The sequence below is a fragment of the Varroa destructor genome, unplaced genomic scaffold, assembly GCF_002443255.2.
Source record: "Varroa destructor unplaced genomic scaffold, Vdes_3.0 BEIS01000006.1, whole genome shotgun sequence".
NCBI lineage: Eukaryota > Metazoa > Arthropoda > Arachnida > Mesostigmata > Varroidae > Varroa > Varroa destructor.
In genome coordinates this window covers 32,461,569-32,480,430 of record NW_019211459.1, presented here as the reverse complement: position 1 = coordinate 32,480,430, position 18,862 = coordinate 32,461,569, and the positions used below count along the sequence as shown (strand labels likewise).

Here is an 18,862-nt window from a genome sequence, read left to right as displayed (position 1 = left end):
TTAACCGTTTCCCGAGACGGTTCCTTTCGAACGAACGCTCTATGATAACCTAAATTTCATTTCTGTATGGGGCCTTAACGTATAACCCTAGGGCGGGTAGTGGCTCATCGATTATCTCTAACGGGTCGTCATCATCGTCGTCAAGCGTTGTCGTTCCATCAACAGTCCATCCGGGAGTCGCAAGTACCGGCAGTGCAACAACTTGTTCAGCCGGTTCAAGCAGCACTAGCGCTGGGGGTGCTGGCGGAATTTCCACTGATGGTCCAACCGCCTCACCAGGTCTGATTCCGCATCCATCACCGCTTCCACCCCCATACGATTACAACCAGTATTTGTTGCATCATCATCCAGCGTTCCGTCTCGATGACCCCGCGATGTTTCTAGACCCGCGGTATGCGGCCGCGGCGGCCGCAGCTGCCGCCGCTGCTGCAGCCACTCACGGTCATCCCCATTCACAGCTGCAACAGCAACAGGTTGTTGCAGCGGCAGCTGCTGCAGCTGCCGCCGCTGCCCAACAACAAACTGCGCATCACCAACAACAATCACAACAACAACAGCAGCCAACGCAATTGCAACAGCCTTTCAATAATCCCTTTAGCCATCACTCACTTCAGCCCGCAGTATCCCCGAACGCTAGTGGGGGTGGCTCGGTTACTAGCCGCAAGGATGCGACGGAATCCACAGCAAGCAAACAGCAACAACAGTCGTTGGTACCATCGACGTCGCGAGGTTCGATTATACAGGGTAAGGCCAGAGGAAATAAGCTGGTGGTCGAAAGTTAAGGGATAAAAGGCTTTGATTCCTATCAAAAAGGTAGCTATCCATAGTCAGAATACTGGAATAGTTATATTTCGCAAGAAGGACAAATGAAGGATGCATGTAATAAATAGGAAACGATCAACGCCCTTACTCGTTCCGGAATTAACTGTTCTCGTTTTTAATAGGTACGCCGCGCTCAGAACCGACCTCTGCGATCGGGGGAGCTCCTGGTCAGCCTGGAAGCACGTTTGCTGCTGGACAGCAAGATTCAACAGCAATGGAGAGCACAAATGGAAATCAATTCGGGCCACCCAGTTCTACACATCCTGACCCGGCCTGGTTCACAGCTGCCCGTCTCGAAATGGAAAAACGTAAGGACTACGAACTGTTTCTTCGAGAGCAAGCCGTTGCCGCTGCAAGTGCTGCGACAGCACGTGATTGCTCCACACAAGAACCGCAACAGGCACAGCGTAACCAATCGCAGAAGTAAGTTAATATTTGGCTAATTACGACTCTCTTTTAGCTTTATTTACTTGTGGTGCACTTGATGGTAATCGTAGACAAGATGCATATTAAATAATAAGTCCCTTAACAATACAATATTCGTGTCAGTTTTATCTGCATCGCAAAGCTAAACTATGTAAAAAAAAAACAGATCGTTTTGACTTGTAACCATCAAGTGCTACAATCAAAGGTACGAGATCCTTGCACTCAATCACTAACACTTAGATTTGTTTGATATCATGTTTTATCTTTAATTATATAGTCAAAGTTCGCGCAGTTCAGCATCTCGTGCCTCTATAGGAGGTCCGGAGAGCAGTAGTGGTCGCAAGTCTAATAGCTCGTCCGGTTCTCTTAGTATGAGCGGTGGCGTTCAGGGGGGCTGTCCTGCAATCGCACAACCCATCGGAGGCCTTCAACACCACCTTAGTTCCAAGTTCCAGCAGGTATTCTCACAAAGCAAGATATATAGCAGCTGAGTTTTTTTTTTATTTGTGATCTACTGCCTGCATGCGAGTGCAAAATACGAACATCTCAGGTCACTATCGCTGGAAGCTCTGCAAGTCAATACACATATTGGGGTATCGTTCCTGGCTCGTATTGCAGGTGACACCGCACTCGAATAGCGGAAATAGCACGAATGGAAATGGTGGCAAAATGCCAGGTCTACCTGCTGTTACAGGACCCTTGACGCCGGGTCTTCCCCTAAATGCTGGAACAGCTGGCGCGTTTTCACACGTACTGCCAAATACGTTCAACGAAAACAACAACATAATTCATTTTGGAGAAGAGGGTAAGACTACACTGCATTGGAAGGTTTGCATCTTTTCGCAGTTCTTGTCACAAATACAAAACTACTGTTAACAATGTTATAGTAACTAATTTGCCCTTTAAGGAGGAATTAATTATGGCTCTATTCGTTTAGGTATGCACGCGCGTCTGTTAGAGAGCCAAAGCCAGCAACACCAACAGCAGCAGCATAAATTAGTAAAGCCAACTGTGATCCAGCAAAATGGGATGATGCCACCGTTTTATTCGCTTTTTTCTGCCGATGCTCTACTGGGTCAATCGGGCTTGCCATTTAACCTCACGCAACCGACACCCCGCGTGTCAACTGGTTCTAGCGCACCTCCGGGGTATCCTGTAGCCTCTATTAGTTCACAGGCTCTCGTGGGACAAGGTAACATCGATGCCCAAGCAACTATTGAAGCGCCCCTATTTGGGTTAGAGTCTCGAATCGAGGAACCTGACGAACAAGGTGTAATATCAGCTCTCGACCTTCAAATGAAAAATAAGGACTGCATCGGCGGATACGTTGAAAGAGACCTCGAAGTTTTTATTGTATCATGGGCTGGGCCTAAAATCAAGATGGAATGCAGTGAAGAGGTAAGTATTTTCCCATTTGTGTTTTATGATAATTCTCAATGCGGAAGACATACTATAGTTAAGGCCTGTTTTTCAAATGAAATACGTGGAGTAGAAAAGAATGACTATGTTTTGTAGCACAACTGATACGTGATTCTTAGAATAAATGGTACAAGGGTTCCTTCGACAACACTTCTAGTATCATTCCATTGTAGTATATTCCTCTCATGCAAACTACTTCAGGGTTATATGGCAAAGATCGTAAACTGTAAGATTTTTCTCGATCCTTCCAGAAACTCGCCTTCCTTAGTGGTTTAGGTTTGACAATGCATTCAAACTCGCGGCGCATTGCCTTTGAGCAATTTATAGAGCGAAGGAAGCGTTTGCCTCCAGACGACCTAATAATGGAAGAAACCTGCGAGCTCCCTCCAACATTCTGGAGCAGGCTGCTCTTACTCGACAAGGAACAGGTATACAGTTACATCTACATCTGTCTAAACAGGACCGAACTCCAGAAAAACCTGATGGTTCTTCCACAGATTAGTCAACTTAGTCAGGAAAAACTTGAAGCTGGATTTTTTCAAATTAGCCTTACTAAAGTGTTTTTCTCATTTAGCTCTTTTACTTTAGTGGATATGGCTCGTCTACATATATAGACGAGCCATGTATATATATACATATCACGTTTATTTTTTTTTTTTCCATTTAATATTATTAGATGTTACTTTCGCCTATTCTCTAAAATATAGGCTTCTTCAAACATATTGTTTGAGCATAGCTCACTGTCTTCTAATGTTTGATCTATCACTTTCAACAAGCACTTAATTAGTTTGACACTGTGTTCTAGAAGTGTAAGAGGAACCGCGTACAAAGTTGTTGAGCGAGATGCCTTGCCCAAGTCAAATTATTAGTAAACTCATAGCTGACTTTTTTGTCGCAATACCTTTCTATAGCAAAATGAGAATAAACCCAAAGTGGAAGCGCAAAAAGGACCCGATGAACCTGAAAGTCTTAAAGCGAAATTACCCCCACCAGCGCCAAAGTCCCCCCCTGCGACACACTTCCTGCAAGCTCTTGATTTGGCTCCAACGGTGGAAGTCGACCGAATAGGTAAGAAAAAATTTGGTTAAACAAATTGTACTATTGTATTTACTATTTTGCGCAATAAACACATAACAGGGCTTGCTCGTCAAGCAAAGTTAGGTACCAGGTACATAACTAGGTCAAGAGTAGCTTAAAAAAAGATGAAAAAAGTTGTGGAATATACGAAAAACTGTTGAGCAAAAGTGATAAGGGAAGCCGATATTTGCCTAGATAGTCGAAGACACTGAATGGCGCTTACGTTTGAATATAAAAAGTATCAATCGATAGGAAATTCACTTCTTAACATATCTACAAACACTCTCCGTTATCATATTCCAAATACAAACAAATTCAAGTAAACTGAATAGACTGTTTTCCTTGACACAAACTATTTACAAAAGTCACCACTCGTCTAACAGAAGTATTCGGATTTGCCAAAACCAACTAATAACATATTTGCATACTGGCGAACGTCGTATGATATAGTTTCGAGATTCGGTGCGCTCACAGCTTCAAATACACATAATGTTTACTGCAGAGACGGAGGTAAAATGGCGAACCGTACTTAAAGATCGAGCACGACGCTATAATTTGAAAGTGCCTGATCGACGACGAAGATGCAGATCGCGCGACAGGAGCAGCGAGGAGTTCGATGAGACTCTCCTGAAAAAGGCTCGATTTGACCCGAAAAGCTTTGCCCAGGAGTTTCACGAGTCGGTGCTGAAAGACACTAGGGAAAAACTTCGTACGTTCATTACTGAAATGATTGATACCTTACATGATGGAATTTACAATAAACAGTTGGATTAGAGCTTGGTCGCTACGGTATTTGGTAAGCACGTGCTTACCACGCTTGAAACGAACGATTCAGGATTTAACTGAGATGTTTCATTCACTGTAGGTTTTTTAGAGCCTGGAGGTTCCCCAGAAGTCTTATTCAGTAACTATTCGCTGAGTCCGTCCGAGCGATACACCGATACGATAGCTACCGCAATGGCACGAAGCGATGACGTACGGAATACGGAGCTCCGGGGTCGGAGACCTCATCCTGCCTTCAGTATCCATTTTCTCGACCTCGGCGCGAGTCCGCCACGTGCTGATAGCCCTCTTAGCGGTGATGGCCGTCGTAGTCCGTTTACGCCACAGACACCGTTCCTCGGAGGGCCTCATGAATGGCCAGGCGTCGAAGCCATCCTTATGTTATATCATCGCCATCATGAGCTACGCAACAAGGAGCGGATGTATCTCAAAGAGAAAATGCAGACTTTAGCTGAGCGGAAAGAACAGTTGGAGAACGAACTTGAACGAGTTAAAGCTCACATGCAGGTATGTATCATATTATGGTTGATGATCAAGACAGTTAGTTTTTGTTACAAACTAGCCACATTTCTATAGACCGCAGATCTATTTGACACGTTTCGACACTGGAGCGTGTGTTTTGTATATGTAAATAGATACACATATAGCATAGCCAGGTATTAATGCAAGCACAAAAAGATCATAATTGGCTTATTTTTGCTCTGGGCCATTTGATCATTTTACAGCAACTGGAAGAGGAGAGTCGTACCGAAGCAGAAGCCTCGGAAAAGAAACAATTAGAGGCGCATAAGTTGCTAGAGGCACTCGGCGGATTGCGCCAGGGAGCGAGTGGCACCGCTGATGACAGTAATTGTAACACTAATTATAACAACAACAGCAGCAGCAGCAGCAGCCCTAGTAACAAGAACAACAGCGACAGCAACAGTGATAACAACAACAGCGCAAACACACATATCGCGCCACCGCTGCCACCGCCTCCACCACAAGCAACTGAAGAAGCATCGCTTCCCAATGGACACTTATAGAATTCGGCTTCGCACCCCCAATGTCCTTGTTTCAAACAGGCGCCGCCAAGATCGACGATAATAATCACCTGACGAAGAAAATGGTGCTGATGCTGATTGCAATGGTAATGGCGGTAACGGCGACTATGATGACGACAATGGAAGGGAGGATGATCTCTGTTGTTTTCAGCGCTATGCGTATGCGCCGCAAATACAAAAGAACAAAATAATACAAAAAAAAAAGATAGGCACACCTTACGATCGGTGCCTGCCATCTGTACAGTGTTGAAGACTTTCACACGCGTTTGCCATGGACCGTCCGCGCTGTCAGAGGAATTGACCCCTATAGGGTGCTGATAAAGGCCGACCAACATTGAGCGAATACGTAGTAATACTACATAAAGATGAACCGATACACGTTAGTGTAAACTTACAGGACGGATAAGATAAAACTGAGAAGCATGATATGATTATATTCCACACAATATTATTGTAAGGTAACATGCGCTCTGTATTTATACCTTTGGGGACTAGATCGAGCGGGTTTTTATGAATGGATGAAATGCGGTCGTAAGCCGACCCGCTGCGTAGGTGAATCTGCTTGTTTACACACAGACGATACAGTGACGAAATGAGCTTTGCCATTGACAGAAACGGAAAAAAAATGGATAGATCCAGATAATGTCGTCTTCATTCTATTTCATTAGTTCTTATGAGGATGATCTTGTCGTATGTATCTTATAGTCAGTGTTTTGTTTCAATTTGGTATAAGATCATTTATATTCATATATCACGTTCTATTTTGTATTTACTATTGCTATTGCTACGTTATGAGGACAACAATGTGACCAATTATCGCTTCGCCCTTTGTAAGCGCATTGGACTTTAGTCTCGGCAAAGCATGATCTTTAGCATGCCAACTTTTGCGAAATCCTCTGCGAATCTGGGTGCCTATCAAGCACTGCTAAAGAAGTTATTGGTATGGCAGTTACGCGATGAATTAATTTAAAAATCGAATTCAAAGCCCATAGCTTGCCTGGAGGGGACAAAAAATAATCGCCTATAACAACTATACGCTACAAATACACATATACAAATATTGTCTAAAAAGCTAGATTACTTAGCCATTACCAAGACCCCGATTGTTACTATCAATATAACGATTATTGTTTGTTCTAGTGTCAGCGAAGGACAGCCATCAATTACGCAGATCTTGATCATTTTGTTGTACATACATACATAGCAGAAAAATGTGAAGTTTTTTTTGCTTCTATTCTTCTTTCTTTTTTATTCTTTATGTTGTTGTTGAAAATATCACAGATATTATATCCGGGAATATATATACATTTGTGTACATATCTATATACCCCCTATATTCCGTTATCTCACTTATATACAGATAATATTATACATATTTCCCCTGTATTCGTTGACGTCTGTTTCTTTTTGCAGCGTAGCATTAATCGAGAGGTGGCGCCCGAGCTCTGAGACGCATTGCGCGCCGAACTTCTCTAGAAAGCCAGGGTCATCACGTGTATCCGCATAGCGATAACATTGTATACATCCTTCATTGACAAAGTTACGGACGCTGTATATCTTGTGAAGTTTTACCACAAATTTTGATAGCGGACTGGGCCTGCATGTCGATCGAAGATATCGCTTTCGCGATATCGATACCTTAATACTATGGATGTAAAGCCTAGTTAGAAACAAAATTGCGTTCGGAAACGGGTTTACGTGCTTGTTGAATTCTGCCGGAACCTCTAAGTTGGCAATTGGCATTACTACGTTGAAAGCTACCCCACATGTAATCTCGACTAACCTAAGCGCTTTATGTGCCATCTGCTATTTTGGATCACTGTAATAGAAGTGAGAGATATTGTTAAGCAAAAAGATTTGTTTTGACAAGTGCTATCCCTGGTGAACAGTATATGTACTCTAATACTGAAATTTCTTGTTACGCTTCTAAATTGGAGCCATAGTCAAGTATTTTGTTACCCATACATCACTTCTTACAGATTTCAATACGCCTTCATCGTAATGTGACACTAGTTCCTTCCAGAAAATTGTCAAAAACTCTTCTATTTAATGGACCTTGTTATTTGGCCTATACTTTACGCCCTACGTTCACGGTAGCTTACATTATCCAAGGATACCTCACCACTATTATAGTTATTCGGATGAGTATCAAATTGTTCTGCAAGCGATGTGACTTTGGTATAAACGTTTGATAATATTGACTAAATGTCAAACTGAGCAATGGATGTCAAATGCGTAAATGTGATTGACGACTGCATGAGTGGAGTAAATAAATGTAAGTTTTTTTTCTTTATCGTCTTTCTACTAAAAGACCTCAGCTTATGTGACAGATTATCATTATTATTCGATAAGGCTGCCGATTTGGTCGACTACATAAATACACAGATTTATTAATATTAAAGCATTTCAGTTAAAATGCTTTGTCAATCGTCGGCTCTCATCGATACTTAAAAAGAGGCTAAAACGCGACACTACTGCTGCTGCTGCTGCTGTGACGGTTATTTTTTCAGACGAATGAATGTGTGAAGTCTCAAAACGACCATTTAAATAGCGCAGCAGTATATCAACGTTAGCTTATTTGTGCTATGATCTATAATGGCTATACTTGACTCTTGTCAAACAGGTTTTATTTCTCCTAATCGGTACATTTGTGCCATGTGCGTTGAGTTCCCTTGGTATGCCAAAAACGAGAAGCTATTAGCCAGTGCTACCACGTTTGATTTGTTCCGACCAGTAAGAATCATAGCGACAAGATTCTCATGGTGCTTCAATTTTGATATATCGGAGTGTAAATGAAATATTTACTTACTAAACGCACTGATTGGAACAATGATAATGAATGAATGAAAGATCGCCATTAAAGAGGACAGAAAAGCTCCGTTCTAAGTTTTACCAGCAACAAGCGGATCCTATTCATTGCTTTTGTATTGGGGGGTCGCAGTCATCAAAACGAGAGTGCTAATTATAATATTATTGTCAGCATCTTAATGATTGATAACAGCAACGTATGTACAGATGTTTGTATATATCTACTATATATATATATATATATATATATATATATATATATATATATATATAGGGAGAGAGAGAGAGAAGAGAAGGGGACGGAGGGAGGGAGAAGTGAGTGCGTGAGTGAGTGAGTGAGTGAGTGAGGAGAGAGTGGGGGAGAGAGGGGAGATGGGGGGGAGGGAGAGATAAGTGAGAGAGAGAGGAGGAGGAAGAGATGACTACTGATGATATTGAAAAATGTGGTGAGAAATGTGGTTGATAGATACCGATGATGATTATTACTACATGTGAATTGCACTAAGAGCGAAGTCGATTGTTCGGATGTAGGTATGAAATGTATGAACAATGATTGCCGTCGATCCTTATGATATTGTTACACGTTTGTGCCTGTTGTATGCAAGCCATTGAGAGACAAAAAGTGGTCGACCAATTTTCTAGCCAGGACACTGGAATATATTCGACTAGTGTATCCCTGTATTTTATTTCATAGCGGTGCGCTGTGCCCTTCTTTCTGCGTGTGGATGTCTCTTCTCTGCCCGTTTCACGAATCCATGCGCGCCCAGCATAGGCCGACACACACGTACACACGCCGCCACCCAGACGGTCATTACCACACTCAACAGGCGCAGCATCATTATTATTGATCAATACCTCGTTTCCAAGTATTGGTAGGTGCAGCAGGACGGCCATTGAAGATGAATTGTCAAAGGGTTGCAAGTGTATGTGTCCGCATGTGTAGACGTAATAGTAGGTGACAGCGCATCTTTTGGCCTTTGGCATTCGACTAAAACGAGACTGCAAATCCGCTATTACAAATTAGCAAACTACCAAGCAGGCCTATTATTGAAATATAACAAATCCTATAATGATGTACTTTAAAGGTGGTGCCAATGGCTAAACGAGGTGACCCCTATGGCGTACAGCGTTTACTGCGAGCGGGGATAAACAAACCGAGAAAGAACATAGAACATAACGAAAAGTAGGCAAACACAAAAATAAACAAAATAATATTATTAATAAAATGAAAGAGAAATGAAGAATTGTAAAATGGACAAGTAAAATACTAGATAGGATGTTGCTGATGTCAAAAATAATGAATAATTAATAATAGAATACTAGGAATGTGTATTTACGAATATGGGAATATGAGCGAGTGGGGTGTATTCGCCGTGGTTTTACGGTGCTATGGGGTGATCAAACGATGTGCAAAAAACAACTCATGAAGAAGCTTACATGGTAAGAACAAAGACGTGAACGTCGTCACACTACAAATGACGTACTACACACACAGACAAATACAGCCATTAGAACCACTATGTCAAATGGCAAAAAGGGAAACAAAGGGCGAGTAACGCGTTTCCCATTATCTGCTTCTTCATTTGTAATTGTAAATAAAATGAGATCAAATAATAATGATCATGCACACTGAAAGTGGGCCTGACGGGTGTAATTTTTGTGCGGAAATTGAGTTCGTTGAAGTGGCGTAACAGGCCAACTATAAATAGTTTTAGATCTATAACGGTTACGTGCCAGGGTTTCAGTAAAACTATAGTGAAGGGTTCCTCGGACGAAAAATGTATTCGTGTCATCGGCTTATAATACGATGTATTAAGATAGAAATGTGTTTCTTAAAGTACTTCGTAAAAAAGTCGCCGGAGTATATTTGAGAGCAGCGTGGCGTGGGCTTTGAAAAGCCGATACAACTCTTTATTAGATACAACGTTTTAATTAGAGCAAACATAATGTGCTTGTGTTCTCTTGAATATGAGCATAGTTGCTTTACAGGTCTTTCGTATGAGCAACTTACTTATCTTAGGAACACTTGCTGATGACTAGCATTACCCTTACCTAGAGTGTTTCCACATTAGTTTCCCTAAACGCCGAGATGGAAAAGGAGCGTTTGGCAAAAACTAGCAGACTAAAAGATAAGGCTGCCGTAGTACGGTGTTTTACCATCATGAGCAACGTAGCTATAAAAAAATCCGAACGTTAAGCCTTTTGCATTTTTATTTATTCGAAGTTAGTGCTCATAAAAGAGGATAGAGTACTGTTTACATACTCTTTTCATAGAGGGTAGTTTTAACAATCTGGGTTTGTTTTAATATTTTGCAATAAAATCATCTAGGTTGAGAAAACTGTGGGCTGCCACATTTTTTCGTCTAAGCCAATTTATCTTTCTGGTAAAATCCTCCTACAATCCCATCAAGATGGTTGATTAAAGGTCATTCTCCCGAAATAGCAGTGATCCGGAGATAATAACAGCACTATCACATAGCTAAGCCGTGATTAAATGCGTAAGAGGTGACTTCGCAAAAAAACGTTGCTTGCTTCCATATATCTATTATTATGAACTCTATGCCTTTCATATATAAATATATAATTTCCGTGAATACCATATTTAATGTTTTAATAAAAATCGAATGGCAGTACGTCATCTGCTTCTTTTAGCAGCGAGCAGAAAAGTCCCTTTATATTTGTTTGAAACGAGCTTGTATTACTTTCAGGCTTTCCCGTTTTTATATTTCTGTAAGTCCACTTCAATTGAGCCTTGACCTATTAATACTCATACAGCTTCAAACGGCCTGAAAGCCACTTGATAGCTAAATGAAGAAGATGTTTGCGGAGCTGTGCCATATTTTCTCTAGGGCTGAATCCAATTTCCATCCATCCATCTGCAATATTAAATTGTCTATTTTGTTTTCACTATACTTAAAACTACGAATCTTTTTTCATAAGATATTAACATTTAAAATATACTTAAATAATTCAAAACTAAACTTAGATACAGCATTTTACACCAGCAACTTAATGGCAATCACCTTAGGTTATAGTGCAACTATGCTCCAGCAGAAATAAATATTGAACATAGAAAGCTAAACTTGATAATTGTAGAATGAAAAAATAGAATAAAAGTGAAAATGAAGTGAAAACAGTGGAAGTGGAAATATTTTCAGCCAAAACAATTTACATATTTACTTAGCTATATCGAAATCCACGTGTAGGTATTAGAATAAAAAGACCGATATTTTCTACGCGCAGTGTTTCGCTTCGTATACACACTATATATATTAATTTATTGATCTTTATTTTTTACGCCAGCTTGTGCGTTCTTCAACGCCGACTATGATTCGCTCTCGCTATTTTCTTTCATTTCGCCAGTATTGTTGCGTCTTTCGTCCTACAAGCGACTGCTTAGTTTTGACGGTTCTCGCGCATAATATCTGCATTTGCTTGCCACACGTTTATGTTTTGTCATGTATGAAACTATAGTGAACCTCGTTCGTGTTTCAGCGGCGTAGGCGGGATTAAGAAAACCGTCAAATAAACTGCAACATTTGCATCGTTATTATTTCGCAAATGGACGACCGGATCAAATTCGAAATTCACCGCCTGTGCGCACGGATACGTACGTTGCATATATTTGCGTTTTGCGAAGTGAGTGATAAAAAAAATTGCCAGTTAATCCTGGATTTAGGCAAAAGAAAGGAAAGCAAAAATAGCCACCAACTGTCAAAACTACCAACGATCAAAAGAGAAGGCTAGTGAATAAACAAGTCAATCATGGTATACAATGTATTTTCAGAAGCAAAGAAAAGTCACAAAAAGAGAAACAGAAAAAATACTATTGTAATACGATTGACGCGGTAGGTATTTGTATTATACTAGTATAGTGCCATACAGTAATAGATAAATGACAAGATGACCCTGTTTTGTTTACTTGGCTACTCGCCCGCTTTTTTTCTTCTCGTTGCCGTTGTCATTTTCCAGGTTCTTTGTTACGCGCATATGATATTATCCTATACCCATTGGCCATTTCATATTTGCCGTCCGCCTTCGCTACAGATGCCGTGCGCCAATCGTCCATTCATAATCTCGTTTCCATCGTTCTTTGTATATACATGCGCTTGCACGACGAAAGTACTTTAATATTTTTTTGCTTCTTCACTCTACCGATACGCCTTCCCCCATCCTTTCCACAGTGCCTTCTTCTGCCTTTTTCCCCCCGCCCTCTAGTCGTGTATCAACTGACTGCTGCTTCAGTGTTCTTATTATGGTCATCGATTTGTTGAAATAAGCGCTTTCCTTTTATCGGCGACGAATTTCAGTGTGTCTTGCATGCTTCTGCCTCTACATACACGAATTCCGCTTCGTCGTACTCATTAGGACTTCTTATCATTAAATCACACTCATGTAACCGTTTAAGATGATAGATACTCCACTATTCGGAGGCGGCGTATCAAGCCCGTCTATTCAGAGAAACTGTTTATGACATATTTTTCTATAGTCTGCTTTTTTTGTTGCCACTTGTTTACGATAATGATATGCTTTCTTCCCTTCATTATTATAGATATAAGAGGGGGGAGGGGAGGGGGAGGGGGATGCTATGGGAATTAGGAGGAACAAAGCCTTTAGGCCATCGAGGACCTCAAGACTAGAGAGCAGATACACATAGTTGAACATTATGGGTAAGCTTCATACCAGGTTTTTTAGGTTTTACAGAATATGACTATTGCGTTCATTGTTTAATACAGAACTCTACAGCGATATACTGCTTATATCAAACCGCGTAATTATTATCGGCACAAAATCCAATGTATATGATAAGTATACACGCTAGATGTTACCCCATTTCCATATCAGCTAACGCGTGACTCGTCTTAACATCTGGACGGTAGTTCGGGGGAGAGGGAGATCTAATTCTTCTTTCCGGGGCGCTCCTGCCACCGCTGCTACTGGAATAAACAAAATAATCGCTATCTGGAATTGGTGTCGATATGTATTTCGCTTGAAATTACATAGAGCAGGTACAAATACTCCGAGACGGCGGAATCGCGCTATACGAGAGGCACGGCTGGTGGTGAGCAATCTTCCGCCATTTGGATATTTTCGGTTTTCTACAATCGTTTAATCGAACGGAAACGCGTATGTTAATCAACCCACATGTGTGTGGGGCGTTGTAAGACATCACGTGTGTACAGTGGTCTACTTTGGGATTTGGCTTGTACGGCCTATCTCAGACTACGCAAGTGTTGTACCGAGTGTATTGCACATCAATAGTCACTTAAATCGTCCTTATAAGTGTGACAAATACCTAATTCTCGTTTTATATCCATTCACTTTGTCTTTATACCGCACTTTAGTGTGATGGGCAGCATCTTGATGAAGTGTATTGAGTGTATTAGTTTTACGAGTTACTGTTACTATCTTACATGTCGTCGATATTTTGTTTGCTTAAATTTGACTATCGCATCGATCTAGTATACCATAGCAGCATTTCTATACAGTACTGATGATTTCACTGATTGTTATATCGTTTATATACACTAAGTTTTTTGCTGCTCTGTATTTGGCCTCTAGATAATTTCTTCAACTAACGGTAATGCTCACAGCAATTCGAGCTGTCGCGGGAGATCCCGGACTTTCACGGTTGAGGTCGACGGCCCCTGAATACGAGTGGCGATTTCGTGGTTGTTGACCATGAAAACGGTTACTGCCAGACACGGACTCACTAGCGTAGAGCACTTCTAGTCCAGGTAGACTTCGTGCGCGAGGCAGGGCTATCTGCTTACCGTGTTCGGCGCTCATTCGCACCCGGTTGGCAATGTGTGCGAACTTCGCGTCCGTCTTCGTATGAAATTGTCTCGTGGCTTCAAATTCGGCAATAATCTGCTCATATATATCCGCGTTCCTTTCACACTCTTCCGACATTTTGGTCGCTCGTTGCTCAGTTTCGCTGCCAACATTAGCTGTTCCTTCTCGCGAGCAAAACACTGCCCTTAGGCGTCTGTACGTTGATGAGCCTGGCAGACTCATGATGGAAGACGAGCGCATACTTGGTGTCGACGATGTCATCGAAGCCACAATGCCCGAATCGTGCGATGATTCCAGCTCGGCGTGTGAACTCGAAGATTGGCTTCGCCATGAATCGGTGATACCTGCGGTGGCTCGACGACCGCATGCTGATAATGTTGACGAGCTCACAACGGACGAGCGTATACTTGAAGCAAGGCTACTGCTCGTCGAGCTAATCGACGTAATATAGCCCGAGTCATGTGAGGATTCTAGCTCAGTGTGCGCACTCGAGCATTGGCTCGACCACAGCAGTGGGACTCGTGTTTCCGCCTCACGACGGCATCCATGTGCTATCAACGGGTCGACTCGAAACGGATGGTCAGCCTCAAATAGCGTCTCAATTTCAAAGTCACTGACGAGGTGCTGCTCCGAAGGACTTAGGGGGCTGCCAAGTGGTTTGTATTTTTGCTGCTCCTTGTCTCTGCTTTCCCTAGATCCCAGAGCGAGGCTCTCTTCGAATGTCATCGAGCGGTAAGCGCTGTCGTGGCGCGACACCTTGATATGACCATGGTGTTCGCTTTGAATATGCGATGCGCGCAACACGACCGACGATTCGTCAGAGTCCGAAAGGATGTCATCCTCAAGCGTATCTAGGTGATCCGAGATCTGAGAGCCGTATCCGCTAGTGCCACTTGTCGACACCGAATCGGATCGTCGGAAATGCCGTCGAAGCGACGCACCACTTAACGTTTTCGACAACGCTTTGCTAAACGAGTGATCTTTGCGTTTACCCATCGAGCTGTCCGCCGGCTGCGCGGCAGGGTGGGATTGCTGAAGTTGCTGTAGATGAAAGCCAGGCAGTAGCTCTACCGGCCGTTCCAAACCCGGAGACAGAGATACGTTTCGTTCGATTTTTTGCGGTGGCAAGTTTTCGTCCTCATGCGCGCTCAGCCACTCAAGGTTGCAGCTCAACGAACGTGCGACCTCGAATGGCCGCGTAGGCTCCGGAACCGAGAGATTTTCCTGGCTACCGCCAAAATTCAGACGGGCGATCCCTGTCGTCGGTGACACGGCTGCAACATCGAAAACAAGCGTATGCCAATATTATCGCGCTTTTTCAAAACAATCATATCTAGCATTTCTAACGGCTCTTAATAAAGTTTTAGATAGGATAAACATGGCGGATGATATACACTGGTAAAACTTACTGACTACATTTGGCCCAATGACAAATATCTGTACTCACAAATACAGATTTATCACGCAAATAAATATCATCGGCATTTCGAAATACTACCGCTATTACAGTAATTTCTGTTGTATGCAACATACAATCAATCAGCTTCAATCGACTAATCACGGGAACGTTACATAAATAAATAAAAAACTGCAATAATAGTATTGTAATAATTTCGACAGTTATACGCACCTCCACTGGCTGGGCTATTACCTTCAGGCGGTGAGGCCTGAACTGTTTCCATTGGCCGCTGCTTAAGAGTCAACGTTAACTGACGGGGTAGCATTGCCATACGAGGCGAAAGTCGCTGTTTCTTCTGACTGATGGTAACAGGCAAATCCCATTCACGTGTGGGTGACAATAATGCACTGGCAGGACTGAGCGGCCGTGACGGCGAAAGTACCGGCGCCGATGAGCATATATCCGCAGATGCCTCCAAAATTTTTTCACGTCTCAGCTCCTTCTCATATTCGAGAAGTTGTCCCAAAAAGTTGAAGTTTGGAGATATTGTAGGACGTTTAGATTTGACATATCTGAAATATATTAACTTTTTTCTAATTTATTTAAATTTTATAATTTAATTTCACTTGAGAAATCGACATAGATATCTAAGTCGGTTTAGAGATATATAATACGTTGTTATAATGTGTTGTTACGATAGCAAGTCCAGTAGGTAAGCAGTATTTCATACCTGTACGCATCGTCAGAAGATAAGCGAAGATGTTTCATAACATAAGCGATGGCCATTGTGGGTGAACGGGAGACACCAGCCAAACAGTGCACGAGAACACAGCCGCCGGACTCACGAGCTCGCTCTACAAAGTGCGACGCCTTGCTGAAATGCGGTAGTAGCTTTTCGCTGTAGTTGTCATTTACGGCAATACGAAGGAACTGTGGTTCAGGAATAAAGTCGGCTTTCGGACATGTTGCCGAGACGTTGAGCACGTATGTAATGTTGTGGTCCCAAAGTAATTGACGATTGTGGGCATCCTGCTGTGAACCCAAGTAAAGGAAAGGCAAGATTCGGGTCAGGCCTGCATTCGTTGTTGGCATACATGGCTGGGAGAGCGCTGACGCTAGTGGGGCGCAAGGTCGTTGCTTATCCTCAACCAAACTAGGATAACAACTCTGAAATTCGGCGAAACCGCCTGAAAGAACCATAAAAAACGATATTAGTGAAAGTCGCCAACCGGTCAAATCGGTCAAGTATTATTTGAAACAAGCACGCCTGTGATAGGATATCACGCACCAGCAGGCTATTTAAATGGCGAATTAGACCATCCAGCATGTCGCGTTAATATCTTTACCTGTAAGAAATAAGGATGTGGACGGATTTCCCATCTAGCCAATAGTACCTACCAACATACTGCCAGAGTGTTTGGATTCTTGCTGCGCGAACTACCCAAATAGACTCATACGCACATACATACGCGACTTGCGCACACACATTCACACTGCAGACTAAAATTAGCAGTGCAGAGTTGATCCCTTTTATCCGTGCATATGCATGTGAAAGCAATTATTCGTATGACAGAAAACAGAACAATGCACAAAAAACACAGTACCCAACGGCCGCTAGAACTACTGTTATACTCAGTGCTGAGTCATCCATGAACAGAGGCCAAACGTCGGGCCGTCGTAGCGATGCCGGCAGTTACAGCGGCTGTAGGTCGACTGGATCCACACACATACAGACCTACGCAGTCTCAAGGCAAAATCATATGTTCACGAACACACACACACACATAGTGTGTCAGACAGGCAAACAGGCCCACGCTTCTAACAAAAACGGGAAACGCCATATTTATCAGTGACCCAAACACCCACCACTTTACAGGCCATTGATTGCTACAGCCTCGGCTGTAGTAACCGCCACCATAGGTCTTTTCTTACAGCAGTTCCAATTTCAAATAGGACGAGCTCTTCTATCTAGTTCAATGGCTGTTACTGCTTGTACTATCTGTTCCTCTCATGTTGCTCCTACTTGCGCAACCTAAACTACGAACTTGATCTCCTATGGATTTAGTTGCAGTAAGTAGTCAGTTGCATTAACAAATTGATTCAATCCAAATTTCATTCTACACCAACGTTCAGCCATGACCACTGTGTAGCCAACTCCTAACTTTAAGACAATGACGTCTTTATGACTCATCGCAAAGCCTCGCATGATATTTCTGCGAGCCCTATTTTTACCGCTTTTGTTGTGCTGCTATTGGTACTTACGGAACCCTTACAAAATACAGATTTGAGCCTTTTTATAATATGAGCTCAATGCCTTTGCGTGGTTGGCACAGTAGGACGTTTCGACGGTCGCATATTTCAAACGTTTTTAGGCGGAGCATTGGGGAAATGCGTGCTAACTAGCACAAAAAGCTAGTCATAGGTGGGAACAGAGGCTAAAAATCGTTACGTGGAAAACTGTAGGGGATAGATTAACCATAGTCAGTCATGTAAGCAATACACATTTGATGCAAAGGCAATGAAACTGATGATGACTAATTAACTCAGTGATGTCCAGGGGATTCAAAATACAAAGGCCTGCACAACACATATAACGAATCCTAGATTATTATTACTGCAGTTCCAATAGAATTATAGATACATAGAGAATGCTAAATCTATTAGTGTATGCACCGTTTAATAGAGAGACCCTGGGAAAGACTGCTGCCAACTTCTCGAGAAGAATCGCCTGGAAGGAATCAGCTGGCAGTTGGGCCGCTGTTCGACTGTTGACATCGTACAGAACTGCCCAATGGTACGAATCAGCATCACAGTTGTTGACTAGAAGATCTCGGACCGATACACGCTCTTGTTGAAGTCGCCGTTTGCCGATCTTTGAATTGGCCACATTGACCGCTCGTCGAATGTGGTGCGTGTTATAGTCCATGAACGACCTGATTAACGCAGACATACACGAAATATACCAAGAAAGAGGAGACACAATTTTTCGTTAGTTACAACACGTGTCCGCATGTCGAACGCTGAAAAGTAATTATTTGACCTTTACCTTTTCTCTTATTATTTTTTCCCTGCCTTTTTCACTTATTATTTAAATGCGACCAAACACAATATCAAGCTAATATCGAGCGCTATATCAAGAATTCAATAAATACAGCATGATAGTATAGCAAATTTTTAAAAGTTTGTTGCAGACGACAGCGGGTTTATGCTATATACCAAGTGTACGGGTCTAGCATTCATGCCAGTGTTCTGGAATTGACATGATAAGTTAAACCACTCGGGCTAAATA

General features: G+C 42.3%; 2 protein-coding genes across 7 annotated transcripts in view; one reads left to right on the top strand and one right to left on the bottom strand.

The window, feature by feature from the left end:
- Nucleotides 1–10,013, top strand: part of LOC111253241 (uncharacterized) — a 30,292-nt gene extending 20,279 nt beyond the window's left edge. For 2 of the 3 annotated variants that reach the window (XM_086992961.1, XM_022812368.2), the window contains 10 exons: nucleotides 92–744; nucleotides 945–1,245; nucleotides 1,526–1,706; nucleotides 1,867–2,053; nucleotides 2,186–2,646; nucleotides 2,919–3,095; nucleotides 3,579–3,735; nucleotides 4,247–4,453; nucleotides 4,610–5,034; nucleotides 5,253–10,013. In XM_086992961.1, the coding sequence (XP_086849087.1) occupies nucleotides 92–744; nucleotides 945–1,245; nucleotides 1,526–1,706; nucleotides 1,867–2,053; nucleotides 2,186–2,646; nucleotides 2,919–3,095; nucleotides 3,579–3,735; nucleotides 4,247–4,453; nucleotides 4,610–5,034; nucleotides 5,253–5,552 (3,049 nt within the window). In that variant the 3' untranslated portion in view covers nucleotides 5,553–10,013. The remainder of the gene's footprint in view (nucleotides 1–91; nucleotides 745–944; nucleotides 1,246–1,525; nucleotides 1,707–1,866; nucleotides 2,054–2,185; nucleotides 2,647–2,918; nucleotides 3,096–3,578; nucleotides 3,736–4,246; nucleotides 4,454–4,609; nucleotides 5,035–5,252) is intronic. The other variant, XR_015330266.1, reaches the window with a different exon arrangement.
- A 1,594-nt stretch (nucleotides 10,014–11,607) lies between these two features.
- The window catches only part of LOC111252234 (uncharacterized), a 62,509-nt gene continuing 55,254 nt past the window's right edge, over nucleotides 11,608–18,862 (bottom strand). For all 4 annotated transcript variants that reach the window (XM_086992977.1, XM_086992976.1, XM_086992975.1 and 1 more), the window contains 5 exons: nucleotides 18,247–18,506; nucleotides 16,304–16,760; nucleotides 15,805–16,145; nucleotides 13,971–15,448; nucleotides 11,608–13,477 (listed from right to left, as the gene is read on the bottom strand). In XM_086992977.1, coding sequence (XP_086849103.1) covers nucleotides 13,418–13,477; nucleotides 13,971–15,448; nucleotides 15,805–16,145; nucleotides 16,304–16,760; nucleotides 18,247–18,506 — 2,596 coding nt within the window. In that variant the 3' untranslated portion in view covers nucleotides 11,608–13,417. The remainder of the gene's footprint in view (nucleotides 13,478–13,970; nucleotides 15,449–15,804; nucleotides 16,146–16,303; nucleotides 16,761–18,246; nucleotides 18,507–18,862) is intronic.